The sequence below is a fragment of the Atractosteus spatula genome (assembly GCF_055471065.1).
Source record: "Atractosteus spatula isolate fAtrSpa1 chromosome 10 unlocalized genomic scaffold, fAtrSpa1.hap1 SUPER_10_unloc_2, whole genome shotgun sequence".
NCBI classification, from domain to species: Eukaryota; Metazoa; Chordata; class Actinopteri; order Semionotiformes; family Lepisosteidae; genus Atractosteus; species Atractosteus spatula.
The window spans coordinates 1,067,566-1,085,492 of record NW_028296622.1 but is presented as its reverse complement, the minus strand read 5'-3'; the positions used below and the strand labels follow the sequence as shown (position 1 = coordinate 1,085,492).

At 48.5% G+C, this 17,927-nt stretch overlaps 2 protein-coding genes and 1 non-coding gene across 3 annotated transcripts; 2 read left to right on the top strand and 1 right to left on the bottom strand.

Annotated features, from left to right (window-relative positions):
• Nucleotides 1-2,183: 2,183 nt before the first annotated feature.
• On the top strand, nucleotides 2,184-2,805 carry LOC148812580 (epithelial discoidin domain-containing receptor 1-like). Its single transcript, XM_088908516.1, has 2 exons — nucleotides 2,184-2,297; nucleotides 2,545-2,805. Exons 1-2 carry the CDS (start codon nucleotides 2,202-2,204, stop codon nucleotides 2,803-2,805), a joined length of 357 nt encoding a protein of 118 aa, XP_088764642.1. The 5' UTR covers nucleotides 2,184-2,201.
• A 355-nt stretch (nucleotides 2,806-3,160) lies between these two features.
• LOC148812578 (uncharacterized) lies at nucleotides 3,161-8,747 on the top strand. Its single transcript, XM_088908515.1, has 5 exons — nucleotides 3,161-3,237; nucleotides 3,668-3,708; nucleotides 6,610-6,715; nucleotides 6,792-6,920; nucleotides 6,993-8,747. The coding sequence occupies exons 1-5, from the start codon at nucleotides 3,161-3,163 to the stop codon at nucleotides 8,743-8,745; spliced, it is 2,106 nt and encodes a 701-aa protein (XP_088764641.1). The 3' UTR covers nucleotides 8,746-8,747.
• On the bottom strand, nucleotides 6,435-6,506 carry trnae-cuc (transfer RNA glutamic acid (anticodon CUC)). The gene has a single exon. It is a non-coding gene; the product is annotated as a tRNA-Glu (tRNA).
• Nucleotides 8,748-17,927: the final 9,180 nt, after the last annotated feature.

Genomic DNA, 17,927 nt, shown 5'->3' with positions numbered 1-17,927 from the left:
GAAGGTCAATCTTTGATAACATATTTCTGATTCGAGATGTTTTGGCCACCTCCAGACTATTGGGTTTAGATACTGGTCTCATTTCATTAGACCAGGAAAAGGCCTTTGATAGGGTTGAACATCAGTATTTGTGGAGGACCATGAGGTCCTTCGGGTTCAGCCCCGTCTTTGTTGCCATGATTCAGGTGCTGTACAGTGACATCTTCAGTGTGCTACAGGTCAACCGAGGGCTGAGTGCTCCGTTTCCAGTGCGGAGGGGAGTCAGGCAGGGCTGTGCACTCTCAGGAATGCTCTACTCCCTTGCCATCGAGCCTCTGCTACATCAGCTGCGCCGGGTCATCAGGGGCCTGTCCATCCCGGGCTGCCCCGATTCCACTGTCAAGATCTCGGCGTACGCTGATGACATCATGGTTGTGGTCGGAGGAGAACAGGATGTCAGGGCGCTACAGACAACTTTGAGTGATTTCCAACGGCTATCATCAGCCAAAGTAAACTGGGCCAAGATTAGCGCCCTACTCCTGGGGGAGTGGAGCGAGATGGGTCCCCCAGTCTTGCCAGAGAGGCTCAGCTGGACCAGAGGGGGACTCAAATACCTGGGGCTGCACCTGGGGGATGAGGCCAGCGTGAAAAAGAACTGGGAGGGGCTCCTTGAAAAGGTGAAAGGTCGTCTGGACCGCTGGCGCTGGCTGCTCCCCCAGATCTCCTACAGAGGCCGGGTTCTGATTGTCAACACCCTGGTGGCTTCGATGTTGTGGCATCGCTTGGTGTGTCTAGAGCCACCAGCCGGACTGGTCGAGGAGCTGCAGGCCACGCTCCTCGACTTCTTCTGGGACGGACTGCACTGGCTGCGGAGGGGCGTCCTCTATCTGCCCAGAGAGGACGGAGGGCAAGGACTCATCAACATCCGGAGCCGGGTGGACGCCTTTCGCTTGCAGGCAGTGCAGAAGCTGCTGTTCGGCCCGGCCTCACTGTCCTGGAGGGAGCTGACCTTCACCCTGCTGCGTCGAGCAGGACACCTCGGGCTCGACTGTGTGCTCTTCCTGATGGACACCAGCAGGGTTGACCTGTCTCCACTGCCACCTTTCCAGCGCAGTCTCCTGGAGGCCTGGCGGCATCTGCGCGTGCAGAGAGAAGAGGAGCGGCCCAGTCTATACTGGACACTCAGAGAACCATTAATACACAATCGATGAATGGACATAGAACAGGGCAGCTCCTTGGACTTTACCAGCAGACTGGTCCGCGCCAACGTCACACAGCTCCACCACCTGCTGGATGTGGATCAGGGCTGCTGGCGCAGTGTGGAGTGGGCGTGTGACACGCTGGGACTACACTCGCGGCGGTGTGTAGACAGGTTTCTTAGTCAGCTTCGCTCTGCTCTGCCTCTCCAGGAGATGCTGCTGATCCAGGGTCTGTTTGAGGATCATCGCATTCCAACCACACAGCCTCCTTTCCCTGGTCTGCTAGTGTCTCCTGCGCTCAGTCCCGGACCGACGGGATCTCTCTTTGAGCTCATTGCCTCAGAGGAGAGGTCTCTAGCTGGTGTTGGGGGGGAAATGTCTGTGCTGACTAGTCGTAACATCTAGGCACCAGGTTCAGCTGTCCGCGCTCCCCGACACTCCCTGGAGGGCTTGTCTGGGAGTGCCGGATGACGTCCGGCCTGCCTGGGGTAGCCTCTACAGATTTCCCCTCAACAAGAGGGCTGGTGATCTGCAAAGGAGGGTCCTGCACACCATCCTTGGGGTCAACTCGTTTGTGTCGGTTCTGGACCCGGCGGTGTCTGACGCCTGTCCCTTCTGCGCTCGGAGGGAGACGGTGTTCCACTACTACAGCACCTGCCCCCGCCTGTCGCCCATGTTCACCGTACTGATCCGGCTCTTCACCAACCTTGGCCTGGCCTTCAACGATGTTATTTTCGTGTTTGGGGTGGGTCGTACAAAAAAACAGAAAACTCAGACCCTCCTCGCCAATTTTCTGCTGGGCCAGGCCAAACTCACCATCTACAAGACTCGTAAAAATAAGATCTCTAGTTCCGGGTCTGTAGACTTGGTGAGGATGTTTGAAGGGTTGGTGAAGAGCAGGATATCGTTAGAATTTTGGTTTGATAAATCTCATAATGACCTCGGAACCCCATGTGTCTGTGTCCCCAGGGGAAGTTCACCACGGCCAGCAATGTGTGGGATTTCGGGGTGACCCTCTGGGAGATGCTGAGGCTGTGTAAGGAGCAGCCCTACGCCTCCATGACAGATGAGCTATTGATCGAGAACGCCGGAGAGTTCTTCAGAGACCAGGGCAAGCAGGCAACAGCCACACCTGGCCAGCACTACCTGTACCTGTAACCTCTCTCTCCCCAGGTGGACCTGTCTCTCTCTCTCCAGGTGTACCTGTCTTACTGACCTGTCTGTCTCTCTCTCTCCAGGTGTACCTGTCTCACAGACTGACCTGTCCCTCTCCTCTCTCCTGTCCTGCAGGCTGACCCGTCTCTCTCCTCTCTCCTGTCTCCCGTCCTGCAGGCTCACCAGTCTCTCTGCTCTCTCCTGTCCCCAGGTGTACCTGTCCCGGCCGGAGGTGTGTCCGCAGGGCCTGTACGAGCTGATGCTGAGCTGCTGGAGCCGGGAGTCCAGGGAGCGGCCATCCTTCCCAGCAATCCACCGCATCCTGCTGGAGGATGCCATGAACATGGTGCAGCAGGAGCGGCTCCGGCCTGCGGACTCTCGCGGGGCAGGATGTCCTCTGTGGGCACGGAGGGCGGCGGCCCTGAGGGCTGAGCCTCTTGTGCGCCCCCTGGTGGCGTTCAATTCACTGTGACTGGCCCTGGTCAGTATCTCCATGTGATCGATCACTCCTGATCCATTCACTGTGGCTGGCCCTGGTCAGTATCTCCATGTGATCGATTGCTCCTGATCCATTCGCTGTGAGTGGCCCAGGTCAGTACACTGTCCAGTCCTGTTAGACCAGGAGGACAGCTGTTCTGGTGGTTCAAGTCCAGTCTAGCTGGTCCATCGGTTCAGGTCCGGTCCTGTTAGACCAGGAGAATAGTTTTGGGGGACCGGCTCCTTGTCTCTGAGCCCCAGTGTGCAGGAGAGACACAACGTGTTTTTTTCCTTCTTCGCCGACTACTAATGTTGTACATAGCGTACGGGACAGATTGTTACACTAATATATGGAGACGTTGGTGCGTTCCCCGTCTGCGGTCCTCGCGCTGCCTCTGGGCAGCGCTGGCGTGTCGAAGGCTCTCGGGTTCGTCTGGTTCTTGTCGTGAATCTTTTTGTAGAAGTTTTAATAAAGTAACATTTTCAGATAACTGGGTGTCCTGTTCTGCTTTCTGCATCCTGAGTGATCGACTGCCCCTGCTGCTGACTGGAAGTCATCAGTTAAGGGGTATCGGTTCCCCACCCCCGCCCCTCTCTGTGTACAGCAGTGCCTCCGGTATCAGCTTCAACACCGGCTGGGTACAGAGAAGGGAGAGCTGGCGAGGAGCATGGCTCCGATCCTATCCTTGATCCGATCATGGCTCTAATTCCTACGGGAATTTATGAGAGACTTGTTTTCTATCTTCTGTGAGAGAGCACAATCACAAAGTGTCTAAAACTGTACAACTCCAAGGTTTAGAAAACGTTTTTACAGACGCTATCCAGACAGTTTGGGGTCATGCGTTCGTTTGATCCAGCTGGGGATTCTGTATGACCCTGACAGACACACTGATTCCAGGTGAGAGACTCACACTGAGGTGACCTGTCTCCAGCTGTATGACCCTGACAGACACACTGATTCCAGGTGAGAGACTCACACTGAGGTGAACTGTCTCCAGCTGTATGACCCTGACAGAGACACTGATTCCAGGTGAGAGACTCAGACTGAGGTGACCTGTCTCCAGCTGTATGACCCTGACAGAGACACTGATTCCAGTTGAGAGATTCACACTGAGGTGACCTGTCTTTCAGCTCTATGACAGATTCCAGGTGAGAACTATACTGAGCTGAGCTGTATGAGCCCTCTTTAGATTCTGATAAGTTTTCTCTACACATCAAAGACGCAGCTCCTTCAATGTCTCCCTCTCCACACTCTGCAGAACGCTACTGAATCCTATTGGTTGCCATGCTGCCTGGTAGTCTGGCTCCTTCCTAGGACTTTGTCCCTCCCTGGAGGCCCGGCACAACTGAGCTCCTCTTGCGTCGTCAGGCACTGTACCCCCACTTTCACAGTCCTTGGTGTTCCCAGAGACAGTGTCAATGATAAGGTCACTTCCCAGCTTCCAGTCATATCCATCTGGCTCCAGTCTGGTGCAGTGTCGTCCCCTAACTGTAACCCACAGTGGAAACTCCGACTGGCTCCAGTCTGGTGCAGTGTCGTCCCCTAGCGTTAACCCACAGTGGACACTCCATCTGGCTCCAGTCTGGTGTGGCATCGTCCCCTAGCGTTAACCCACAGTGGAAACTCCATCTGGCTACAGTCTGGTGCAGTGTCGTCCCCTAGCGTTAACCCACAGTGGACACTCCATCTGGCTCCAGTCTGGTGCAGTGTCGTCCCCTAGCGTTAACCCACAGTGGACACTCCATCTGGCTCCAGTCTGGTGCAGTGTCGTCCCCTAGCGTTAACCCACAGTGGAAACTCCATCTGCCTCCAGTCTGGTGCAGTGTCGTCCCCTAGCGTTAACCCACAGTGGAACCTCCATCTGGCTCCAGTCTGGTGCAGTGTCGTCCCCTAGCGTTAACCCACAGTGGACACTCCATCTGGCTCCAGTCTGGTGCAGTGTCGTCCCCTAGCGTTAACCCACAGTGGAAACTCCATCTGGCTCCAGTCTGGTGCAGTGTCGTCCCCTAGCGTTAACCCACAGTGGACACTCCATCTGGCTCCAGTCTGGTGTCGTGTCGTCCCCTAGCGTTAACCCACAGTGGAAACTCCATCTGGCTCCAGTCTGGTGCAGAGTCGTCCATCTGGCTCCAGTCTGGTGCAGTGTCGTCCCCTAGCGTTAACCCACAGTGGAAACTCCATCTGGCTCCAGTCTGGTGGCGTGTCGTCCCCTAGCGTTAACCCACAGTGGACACTCCATCTGGCTCCAGTCTGGTGTCGTGTCGTCCCCTAGCGTTAACCCACAGTGGACACTCCATCTGGCTCCAGTCTGGTGCAGTGTCGTCCCCTCAACCCACAGTGGACACTCCATCTGGCTCCAGTCTGGTGCAGTGTCGTGCCCTAGCGTTAACCCACAGTGGACACTCCATCTGGCTCCAGTCTGGTGCAGTGTCGTCCCCTAGTGTTAACCCACAGTGGACACTCCATCTGGCTCCAGTCTGGTGCAGTGTCGTCCCCTAGCGTTAACCCACAGTGGACACTCCATCTGGCTCCAGTCTGGTGCAGTGTCGTCCCCTAGCGTTAACCCACAGTGGACACTCCATCTGGCTCCAGTCTGGTGCAGTGTCGTCCCCTAGCGTTAACCCACAGTGGAACCTCCATCTGGCTACAGTCTGGTGCAGTGTCGTCCCCTAGCGTTAACCCACAGTGGAAACTCCATCTGGCTCCAGTCTGGTGCAGTGTTGTCCCCTAGCGTTAACCCACAGTGGAAACTCCATCTGGCTCCAGTCTGGTGCAGTGTCGTCCCCTAGCGTTAACCCACAGTGGACACTCCATCTGGCTCCAGTCTGGTGCAGTGTCGTCCCCTAGCGTTAACCCACAGTGGACACTCCGACAGGTTCCCATCGCTCTGGCCGGCGTTTGTTTTTCATCCTCGTTGTTTCAGTCGTGACAAAAGGACCAGAAGAACTGGACGCTTGCACTGAATCCCGATCCTACTGAAACTGCTCCGAGTTCCTCATTCTTATCACTCGCTATTAAATCCTTCTGTTCACCCTGTGGAATCAGCAAGCAGTTACTCGTCATCTGTTCCTATGTCTGGCGTCGGGCAGCCCAAATCTCCCGTCTGCCCTTCAGGGAATGTGAATCTCAGACTCTCCCATCACACCCTCGATCAGTGATCAGTGATTAAATGCTTGTGAATAACCCAACGGGCCTGTTGAACCAAAATCTCTCACTGGAGGGCTGCATCAGTGGTGGGGCTTCAGCCTCATCCTTGTGGTCAGGATGCCTCGCCTTGCGCTTATATCTGTCGCATTGATTATGATTTATAATAATGTGATCATGTTGATAATGTTGCTTTATTGCCCCTATACAATTTCTTGCATTAGGAATTCGTCTTTTCACAGACCCCAGCTTGTTCTCCATGAGACAGATACACAGACAGGGAGAGAAGCTGGGGGTCAGAGCACAGGGTCAGGCATTGGACAGCGCCCCTGGAGCAGTTGGGGTGAAGGGCCTTGCTCAGGGGCCCAACGGAGTCAGATTCCTCTGCTGGCTGCAGGATTTGAACCGGCAACCTTCCAGCCACAGGAACAGATCCTCAGCCACAGAGCCACCGCTCTGCCCCCAGAAGAGTATTGACATTCCCTGACCGGGAATCGAACCCGGGCCATGGCAGTGAGAGCGCCGAATCCTGACCACTAGACCACCAGGGACGCTACATCGACACTTGACCGTACAGCTGAAAGATCACTCCCTGTAGCGCGACAAGCTTGCAAAGCCCCATGAACACATCTTCTATTTCTTGTCTCCCCGCAGGAATCACGTTATGGGACGCCGAGACGCTGCAGAAAGACATCGACATGCGTCCTCAGCCGAACACAGATTTCCAAATCATTCCATCCGACTCCATGGTGGACAAGGCGTCTCCTCTGAATGTGGAGGCGAGCTTCAATCGACGACGAGGTCCACATCAGATCTTCAGTTTACCTCTTCGAAAGGGGGGCTCTGGCCAGCAAGCACTTCGAGCTGCCTTCCCAGCCGGGGGTACCGGCCATGCTGACAACTCTGCACGACTCCGTCCAGCTGGCGTTCCGCCAGCCGAAGTACGACTCCGGCGAGATCGTGAGGTATCGGGTTCTGTACCAGAAACTGGGCAACTCAGCTTGGGGGGGAAGTGGACACCGATGACAACAAGCCAGAGCTCACCGTGTCGGGGCTGGACCTGAATGCTTCTTATCGATTCGGCTGCCGGGCGGTTTTCATGTTAAAGTACAGAGCGACCACTTCCTAAACTTCTCCACTTTGATAGAGCGCAGGCAGCCTTCCTTATACAGGCTGTCGCTGAAACGGGAGCCCACCGACAAGCAGCATTTCCAGCGCTTCACGTTCGGCAGGAAAGTAGAAGAAGGGAACAATAAGGTCATCATCCTTCTGGGGGCCACGGGGGCAGAGAAGACCACCCTCATCAACGCGATGATCAATTACATCCTGCAGTGGGAGGATCGGTTTCGATTCAAGCTGATCCACGAGGAGACCAACCGCTCGCGGGCGGAGAGTCAGACCTCCATCGTGACGTCCTACGAGCTCCACAACCAGAAGGGGTTCGTCGTCCCCTACTCCCTCACGGTCATCGACACCCCGGGGTTCGGAGACACGCGGGGACTCTCTTGGGACAATCTGATCACAGAGCAGGTGAAGCGCTTCTTTACCAGCCCCGGCAGCGTGGACCACATCGATGCCGTGGGCTTCGTGGTCCAGGCGTCTCTGGCGCGGCTGACCTCCATCCAGCAGTATGTCTTCGACTCCATCCTCTCCATCTTCGGGAAGGACATCGCCGAGAACATCCTCGTCACGTTTGTGGACGGGAAGGACATCCCCGTCCGGGGCGCCATCGAAGCCGCGGGCCTGCCCTGCCGCAAGAACCGGAAGGGCAAAGCGACGCACTTCGAATTTAACAACTCCGCCCTTTACACGCAAAACGAGAGGCCCGACACCGATTCCAAAGGGGAGGGCTACAGGAGCGACATCGAGGAAGAGGACGACAACAAGCTGGAGAAAATCGTCTGGACGAACAACGTGAAGCAGCTGAAGAGGTTTTTCCAAACCCTGGAGAAGACGGAGGGGAAGGACCTGACGCTGACGAAGAAAGTCCTGGAGGAGCGCGAGAGGCTGAAAACGGCGATGGTGAGGCTGCTGCCTCAGATCTCGGCCGGGCTGGCGAAGCTGAGCGAAATGAAGAAGATCAGGGCATGTCTGGAAAACAAGCAGGCCAGCATGGAGCAGAACAAGAACTTCGAGACAGAGATCGAGGAGCTGGTCCCGAAACGGAAGAACACCAAGCATCTATCAACAAACTGCAACAACTGTCTGGTTTCGTGCCATTCAGGATGTTTCCTTCCCACACCAGGAGAAATCAGTCTCTGCGCCGTCATGGATGACGCTGGATTCTGTGTGATCTGTCCAGGTAACTGCCACTACTCCGCTCACATATCCGAGATGACGATGTGGGAGTACGAAGTGGTCAAGGTCATGAAAACAGTCAAAGAACTCAAGGACAACTTCATTAAGGCTTCCGGCAAATTCATGTCGACGAAGGAGATGCTCGAGAAAATCGAAATGGACTTCGAGACGATCGAGGACCGGATCATGCAGCTGATCAGGCTGTCCTCCAACTGCCTGGCGAGGCTGGAGGAGATCGCCCTGAAGCCCAACGCTCTGTCCACGGCCGCCTACATCGAGCTGCTCATCCGCAACGAGGAAGAGGAGGCCCGCATCGCCGAGCTGCGCAAGATGAAACAGCACGCCGAGATCCTCGCCAAGATCGCCAACAACGAGAAACTGCTGCCGGAGGAGCGCAGGATCGTGAGGGAGAAAAACCAGAGGCTGAGAAAAATCGTTGAAGACGTCAAAGTGGCGAGCTCCGTAGTGAGAGCCTGGACTGCAGGACACTGAACACGTTCTGCACCGCCCGAGAACTCCTGCAGGACACTGAACACGTTCCGCACCGGCCGAGAACTCCTGCAGGAAACTCCATCTTGCGTTAAATCTCGAGTAAACCAAAACACAGTATAATGTTCGGGTTTCGTAAAATAACTGTTCCTAATAGTTCAACTGAAATAAAATAATAAGTTAGTTAGTTCTACTTAATCACTTAATTTTAAAATCTACAAAAATCATTTTAAATTCTCTAAATTCAAAGCTTTCCTTTCACCAGACCTCTAGCCAGACTGATGTTGGCCTCTCTTTCATGCTGTCAGGATAAAGCTGCCTTCCAAATCAATCGGCATCCTGCTGCGACTGAGATGATTTAATGTCCACAGGGGAAAGTGTGGTTATAGATTATAAAGACCGCAGGACACCTCAGGGTTTGCAGACACAACAGTCCTGACCACACCTCCTTAGCAGAAGATCTGAACGCAGATCAAACACTTCTAAGGAACAGCCGCTTCAAGAACAGTTCTCAACACGTCAGTGTGAATTTCAAATTGCATTTCAATATTTTTTGTCTGGCGTCTGTACTTGGTAGATCCATAGGCCGGTGAAAAATGAAAAATACCTTTCCTCTGAGTGACCTGTCGTGCTCTATTTCTGGGTGACCTTGGACATCATCCATCTCTAAAGAACGGTGTTGACTTCTGACGATTCTTGTGCACTCTCTCTCACCTGTATATAAAAGCACACTTCAGTCACCTGCAGGCGCGAGGCCCTGCTGACGAGAGACGCTCTGGTCCTCAGGTACGGGGCTGTGAAAGAGCGAGAGGCTGGAAGTGGGGCCTGCTCCTCCTCTCTCTCTCCCCCGTGTGCGCTCACAGGGTCGGTCTCTCTGAACGTGCCGAAGACGGGCGGAACTCAACACCCCTGCCTGGACGACGAGAGGAATAACAGGCGATCAAAACATTTAAGGACACCGACCGACTGACCTTGCCGAGAGCGCTCATGAGGTTTCAAACCGAAGTTCGGGAGGAAGGTGAGAGCCGCCGCTCGCCTGCGCTCGTAGTCTCACACTCAGCACATCTCACACTCCTTCACCGCAGCAGCTCAATCCTCTCCAGCGCACTCTTTACAGTCCAGCTGCACCACGGAGAGGAGACCCAGGAACGCCTGAGGGGCGACGGAGAGGAATCCACTGTCACACACAGCAGTGACACGGGCACACGCAGTCACATGGGGACACCACAAGGGAACTCACAGCAGATGATCGCTTGACGGCATCGCAGCCGAAACCCGGGGTCGAGCCCTGAGAATTTCACAAGGCACTCAAGCCAATCAATCACTCTCTTTTCTTGAGATCGAAAGTTAATGGAGGTTCCAGGAGAGAACATCAGAGCAGGAACAGGATACCCCCGTCCCCGCAGTGTGACTGTTCCCGCCAGAGCCCACAGACCACACTCATTCCCCAGCACAAGTCCTGAACTGGAAGACAAGAACCGGGGCAAACCAGTAAGTTACTGCTGATCACTACTTAATAAACTTCAAGGTTTAACGGACAACCTGCGGATCTCCTGTTTTCAGTTTTTATATCGTTGTTCTTGAGTCAAACATCCAGAACACCCTTTCATAACGCATCTGTACGCCCTGTTCTTGCATTTCTTTGGGTTAGTTTCTGCTCACTTCCCCTGGAGTGAAATACGCCTCCGAAATAAGTGTTTATAAAACTTTCATTTCTCTTTACCTGAACCCAAATAAACCTGCAAGAACACGTCATCATACAGAGCTTCAGCACAGCGTATTTCCTGTCACTTATTTTATACTGTATTACTGTATTTGAGGTGTCATCTGAACCGAAGCAAACCTCGAAAACACGTTTTTACAACATTGTTTCTGTCGATTTTAGCAGTGGTGATGCAAATCTCCAATATAGACGGTTTGAAAACGTTGTCTCTGTTCAGCTGAAGTGCAGCAAATGTGTGAATCGGTTTTTCGTTCATTTATTGATCACACTGTTTCTATCAGCCCTGGATCTGACATGAGCCGCAGCGAAACCGGAGCCACTTCGACACACCGGTATCCTACAATTTCATTAAGAAAACACTTGATATTTACTTCAGAAGGAGGAAATACAAATACCAACTAAACAAGCCGGCTAGTCAAAGAAACAGCACATTTAAACCAACAAAACTACAATTTCACTCAAAATGTCAGACGCAACTGAAATTAAAGTGGCCTTCGAGATCAGTTCAACAAGCTCAATAATAAAGACACTTTCACACCAACAGACCCACAATTTCACCACAAACACATGGAGCTTGTGTCTGTGAAGATGAAGTGTGAGACGATTCTGTCATCAGGAGGGAGGGCCACAGCAGTACAGCAGAGAGAGCCATCACTGTTACCCACATACTCTCACACCGGTCCCATGTAGAACTGCTGTATTAAACTGTCTGGTGAAGAGACGCGTCTGAGACTTCTCATGATCAGGACAGGTCACAGTAAACATGCAGAAAGTGATGGTGAATTCTCGTTTCGCCTGTGTCTTATTTACTCGTTGTCAAACATGCCAGTCTGTGTTATTGTGCGTTTTGAAAAGTGGTTGTCGATTTCTTTAAATGTTTCATACAAAAATGCTATTTGGAGAGTAACTAATTAGATATTCCCCTTGACTGAGGATGTGTACAGTCATCCATCAGGACTGGTACATTTAAAAATGACTGGAGAGAGCGCCACCTACAGGCGAAAGGCCACATCACAGCAGCAAAGTGTGAACAATAAGACTTTTACACCCAAAAACCACAATATCTCCACAACCCCATAAGCACAATGATAAAAAGACTTCTACACAATTTCACCACAAACCCTCCCTGAGCACAATGATAAAAAGACACTTTTACACAATTTCACCTCAAACACCCCGAGCTCAATGATAGACACTTTTACCACAAACCCCCTGAGCACAATGATAAAAAGACACTTTTACACAACTGTAACACAAAGCCCCTGAGCTCAATAAGACACTTTTACACAATGTCACCACAAAGCCCCCGAGCTTAATGATAAACATTTTTACACAACTTTATCACAAACACCGTGAGCTCAATGATAAAAAGACACTTTTACACAATTTCACCACAAAACCCCCAAGCACAATGATAAAAAGACACTTTTACACAATTTCACCACAAAGCCCCCGAGCTCAATGATAGACACTTTTACACAATTTCACCACAAAGCCCCCGAGTTCTATGATAAAGACACTTTTACACAATTTTACCTCAATGTTAGACACTTTTACACAATTTCACCACAAACCCCCTGAGCTCAATGATAAAAAGACACTTTTACCTCATTGATAGACACTTTTACACGATTTCACCTCAAACAGCCCGAGCTCAATAAAAGACACTTATACACAATTTCACCACAAACCCCCTCGAGCTCAATGATAAAAACACTTTTACACAATTTCACCACAAACCCCCTGAGCTCAATGATAAAGACACTTTTACACAATTGTACCTCAAACCCGTCGAGCTCAATGATAAAAAGACACTTTTGCACAATTTTACCTCAATGATAAAAAGACACTTTTACACAATTTCACCACAAAGCCCCCGAGCTCAATGATTAAAAGACACTTTTGCACAATTTTACCTCAATGATAAAAAGACACTTTTACACAATTTCACCACAAAGCCCCCGGAGCTCAATGATAAAAAGACACTTTTACACAATTTCACCACAAACCCCCCGAGCTCAATGATTAAAAGACACTTTTACACAATTTCACCACAAAGCCCCCGGAGCTCAATGAGAGACACTTTTACACAATTTCACCTCAAAACCCCGAGCTCAATGATAAAAAGACACTTTTACACAATTTGACCTCAAACACCGCGAGCTCAATAACAAAAAAATTTTACACAATTTCACCACAAACCCCCCGAGCTCAATGATTAAAAGACACTTTTGCACAATTTTACCTCAATGATAAAAAGACACTTTTGCACAATTTCACCACAAACAACGCAAGCTCAAAGATAGACACTTTTACACAATTTCACCACAAAGCCCCGAGCTCAATGATAAAAATACACTTTTGCACAATTTTACCTCAATGATAAAAAGACACTTTTACACAATTTCACCACAAAGCCCCCGAGCTCAATGATAAAAAGACACTTTTGCACAATTTCACCACAAAGCCCCCGGAGCTCAATGATAAAAAGACACTTTTACACAATTTCACCACAAACCCCCCGAGCTCAATGATTAAAAGACACTTTTGCACAATTTTACCTCAATGATAAAAAGACACTTTTACACAATTTGACCTCAAACACCGCGAGCTCAATAACAAAAAAATTTTACACAATTTCACCACAACCCCCTTGAGCACGATGATAAAAAGACACTTTTACACAATTTTACCTCAAACCCCCCAAGCTCAATGATAAAAAGACATTTTTACACAATTTCACCACAAACAACGCAAGCTCAAAGATAGACACTTTTACACAATTTCACCACAAAGCCCCGAGCTCAATGATAAAAATACACTTTTGCACAATTTTACCTCAATGATAAAAAGACACTTTTACACAATTTCACCACAAAGCCCCCGAGCTCAATGATAAAAAGACACTTTTGCACAATTTCACCACAAAGCCCCCGGAGCTCAATGATAAAAAGACACTTTTACACAATTTCACCACAAACCCCCCGAGCTCAATGATTAAAAGACACTTTTGCACAATTTTACCTCAATGATAAAAAGACACTTTTGCACAATTTCACCACAAAGCCCCCGGAGCTCAATGATAAAAAGACACTTTTACACAATTTCACCACAAACCCCCCGAGCTCAATGATTAAAAGACACTTTTACACAATTTCACCACAAAGCCCCCGGAGCTCAATGAGAGACACTTTTACACAATTTCACCTCAAAACCCCGAGCTCAATGATAAAAAGACACTTTTACACAATTTGACCTCAAACACCGCGAGCTCAATAACAAAAAAATTTTACACAATTTCACCACAACCCCCTTGAGCACGATGATAAAAAGACACTTTTACACAATTTTACCTCAAACCCCCCAAGCTCAATGATAAAAAGACATTTTTACACAATTTCACCACAAACAACGCAAGCTCAAAGATAGACACTTTTACACAATTTCACCACAAAGCCCCGAGCTCAATGATAGACACTTTTACACAATTTCACCTCAAACAGCCCGAGCTCAATAAGACTTTTACACAAATTCACCACAAACCCCTGGAGCACAATAATAAAAAGACACTTTTACACAATTTCACAACAAATCCCCCGAACACAATGATAAAAACACTTGTACACAATGATAAAAAGATTTTTACACAACTTTACCACAAACCCCCCAAGCACAATGATAAACAGACACTTTTACACAATTTCACCTCAAACCTGCCGAGCTCATTGATAGACACTTTTACACATTTTAACCACAAACCCCCTGAACTCAATGATAAAAAGACTTTTTCACAATTTCACCTCAAACCCCCCGAGCTCAATGTCAGACACTTTTACACAATTTCACCACAAACAGCCCGAGCTCAATGATTAAAACACTTTTACACAATTTCACCACAAACCCCCTGAGCTTAATGATAACGACTTTTACACAATTTCACCACAAACACCCTGTGCTCAATGATCAAGACACTTTTACACAATTTCACAACAAACCCCCCGAGCACAATGATAAAAAGAAACTTTACACAATTTTACCTCAAACCCGTCGAGCTCAATGATAAACCGACACTTTTACACAATTTTACCTGAAACCCCCCCGAGCTCAATGATAAAGACACTTTTACACAATTTTACAATGACAAGGACTTTTATCCAATTTCACCTCAAACCCCCCGTGCTCAGTGATAAACAGACACTTTTACACAATTTTACCTGAAACACCACGAGCTGAATGATAAAAACACACACTTATATCACCACTTACCTCGGTGTTGGTGGAGGGGAGTCCTCAATCTGTAAAGCACGTAGAGTGGAGTGTCCAGAAAAGCACTATATGAGTGTAAGCAATTATTAATATTACACAATTTTATTCCAAACACCCCGAGCTCAATGATAAAGAAACTTTTACACACTTTTACCTCAAACTCAACGAGCTCAATGATAAACACTTTTACACAATTTTACCATGACAAAGACAATTTACACAATTTCACCACAAACCTGTCGAGCTCAATGATCAACACTTTTACACAATTTTACTTCAATGATAAAGATACTTTTACACAATTGTACCTGAAACCCACCGAGCGCAAAGATAAAAAGACACTTTTACACAAATTTACCTCAAACCCCCCCGAGCTCAATGATAAAAAGAAACTTTACACAATTTTACCTGAAACCCGCCGAGTTTAAAGATAAAAAGACACTTTTACAATAAGACACTTTTACAGTTTTACCTCAAACCCGTTGAACTCGAAGATAAAGACTTTTACACAATTTTACCACAAACCCATCGAGCTCAATGATAAACATTCACTTTTTACACAATTTGACCTCAAACCCATCGAGCTCAATGATAAAAAGACACTTTTACACAATTTCACAATGATAAAGACACTTTTACACAATTTCACCTCAAACCCGTCGAGCTCAATGATAAAAACACACTTTTACACAATTTCACCTCAAACCCGTCGAGCTCAATGATAAAAACACACTTTTACACAATTTCACCTCAAACACCCCGAGCACAATGATAAACAGACACGTTTTACACAATTTGACCTCAAACCCATCGAGCTCAATGATAAAAATAAACTTTTGACACAATTTGACCTCAAACCCGTCGAGCACAATGATAAACAGACACTTTTGACACAATTTTACCTCAAACCCGTCGAGCTCAATGATAAACCGACACTTTTGACACAATTTTACCTCAAACCCGTCGAGCTCAATGATAAACCGACAATTTTGACACAATTTTACCTCAAACCCGTCGAGCTCAATGATAAACCGACACTTTTGACACAATTTTACCTCAAACCCGTCGAACTCAATGATAAACCGACACTTTTGACACTAAAGGGAAATTTTAGTAGTTGAGCATAAAAGGAAGAGGAGCATAACGCATCTGAAGGTCATAAACGATATTAATTTAGGAACATAAACATATTATGTCACGGTATTTTAAAGAAAAAATACACACCAGTCTTCCATTTCTCCCTGAACATTTTAAGCACCAAAGTCTTACGTGTGGTTATTTCAGAAACGTTTTCACGTGCTCCTTGCCCCCTCTGACCATGATACCGGACGTTTATACAGTAGACAGCGCTCTGTGAGAGAAGTGACAGTTTCAAGCTTGTCTGCGAAGACGCTCGATACCGGAGTAAACAAGCACACTTTTAGAACTGGGTTCATAGGGAGTATAAGATGGAATCGCGTATCTACAGGAATGAAGGACGGTCTAACTATATTTATGCACGGTGAACGTGGATTCTGTCTGGCACGGCCAGATTGTGAAAAATAACTATTTCATGAAACACGCGTTTCATTTTAATCAAGATGGGGGCAAGGGGGTCTTCTCTGTGACCCTCCCTTAGAAAATTAACGTGAAAAAACTAAAAATCAGACAATCACAACAGACATATCAGAAAACATCTACATACTGTGAGTGTCTGGAGACTGTATCTGAGTTTTAGTTTTTGGCCGGACCACAGCCCCACCCACACAAACACCCCCACTCCCCCATCCTCACACACACACCCCCACACACTCAGCCACAACCCCACCTACACCCACACCCCCACTCCCCCATCCTCACACACATCCCCACACACTCAGCCACAGCCCCACCCGCACACACACCCCCATCCGCACACACAACCCCACACACACTCCCCCACAACTCCACCCGCACACACACCCCCACTCCCCCATCCTCACACACACCCCCACATACAACCCCACACACTCAGCCACAGCCCCACCCGCACACACACCCCCACTCCCCCATTCTCACACACACTCAGCCACAGCCCCACCCGCACACACACCCCCAGTCTCACTGCGCCACACAGCCGCCGGCACACCTCGCCGTGCCCGGCCCCCCCGCCGCATCAAACAGACACTTTTACCTCAAACACCCTCTATCAAACAATGATAAAGACAATTTTACACAATTTCACCTCAATGATAAAAAAACACTTTTACACAATTTAACAATGATAAAGACAATTTTACACAATTTGACCTCAAACCCCCCGAGCTCAATGATAAACAGACACTTTTTACACAATTTGACCTCAAACCCGTCGAGCTCAATGATAGACACTTTTAAACAATTTCACAACAAACCCCCCAAGCACAATGATAAACAGACACTTTTACACAATTTTACCTCAAACCCACCGAGCTCAATGATAAAAAGACACTTTTACACAATTTTACAATAAGCAGACACTTTTACACAATTTTACCTCAAACCCATCGAGCTCAAAGGTAAAAAACTTTTACACAGTTTTACCTCAAACCCCCTGAGCTCAATGATAAACAGACACTTTTACACAATTTTACAATGATAAACCGACACTTTTACACAATTTTACCTCAAACCCGTCGAGCTCATTGATAAACCGACACTTTTGACACAATTTTACCTCAAACCCGTCGAGCTCAATGATAACCCGACACTTTTGACACAATTTTACCTCAAACCCGTCGAGCTCAATGATAACCCGACACTTTTGACACAATTTTACCTCAAACCCGTCGAGCTCAATGATAAAAAGACACTTTTACACAATTTTAACCTCAATGATAAATGACCTCGGTGTTGGTGGAGGGGAGTCCTCATTCTGTAAACCGCGTACAGTGGAGTGTCCAGAAAAGCACTATATGAGTGTAAGCAATTATTAATATTACACAATTTTACCTCAAACCCCACGAGCTCAATGATAGACACTTTTAAACAATTTCACAACAAACCCCCCAAGCACAATGATAAACAGACACTTTTACACAATTTTACCTCAAACCCACCGAGCTCAATAATAAAAAGACACTTTTACACAATTTTACCTCAAACCCATCGAGCTCAAAGGTAAAAAACTTTTACATGGTTTTACCTCAAACCCCCTGAGCTCAACGATAAAGACACGTTTACACAATTTTACAATGAT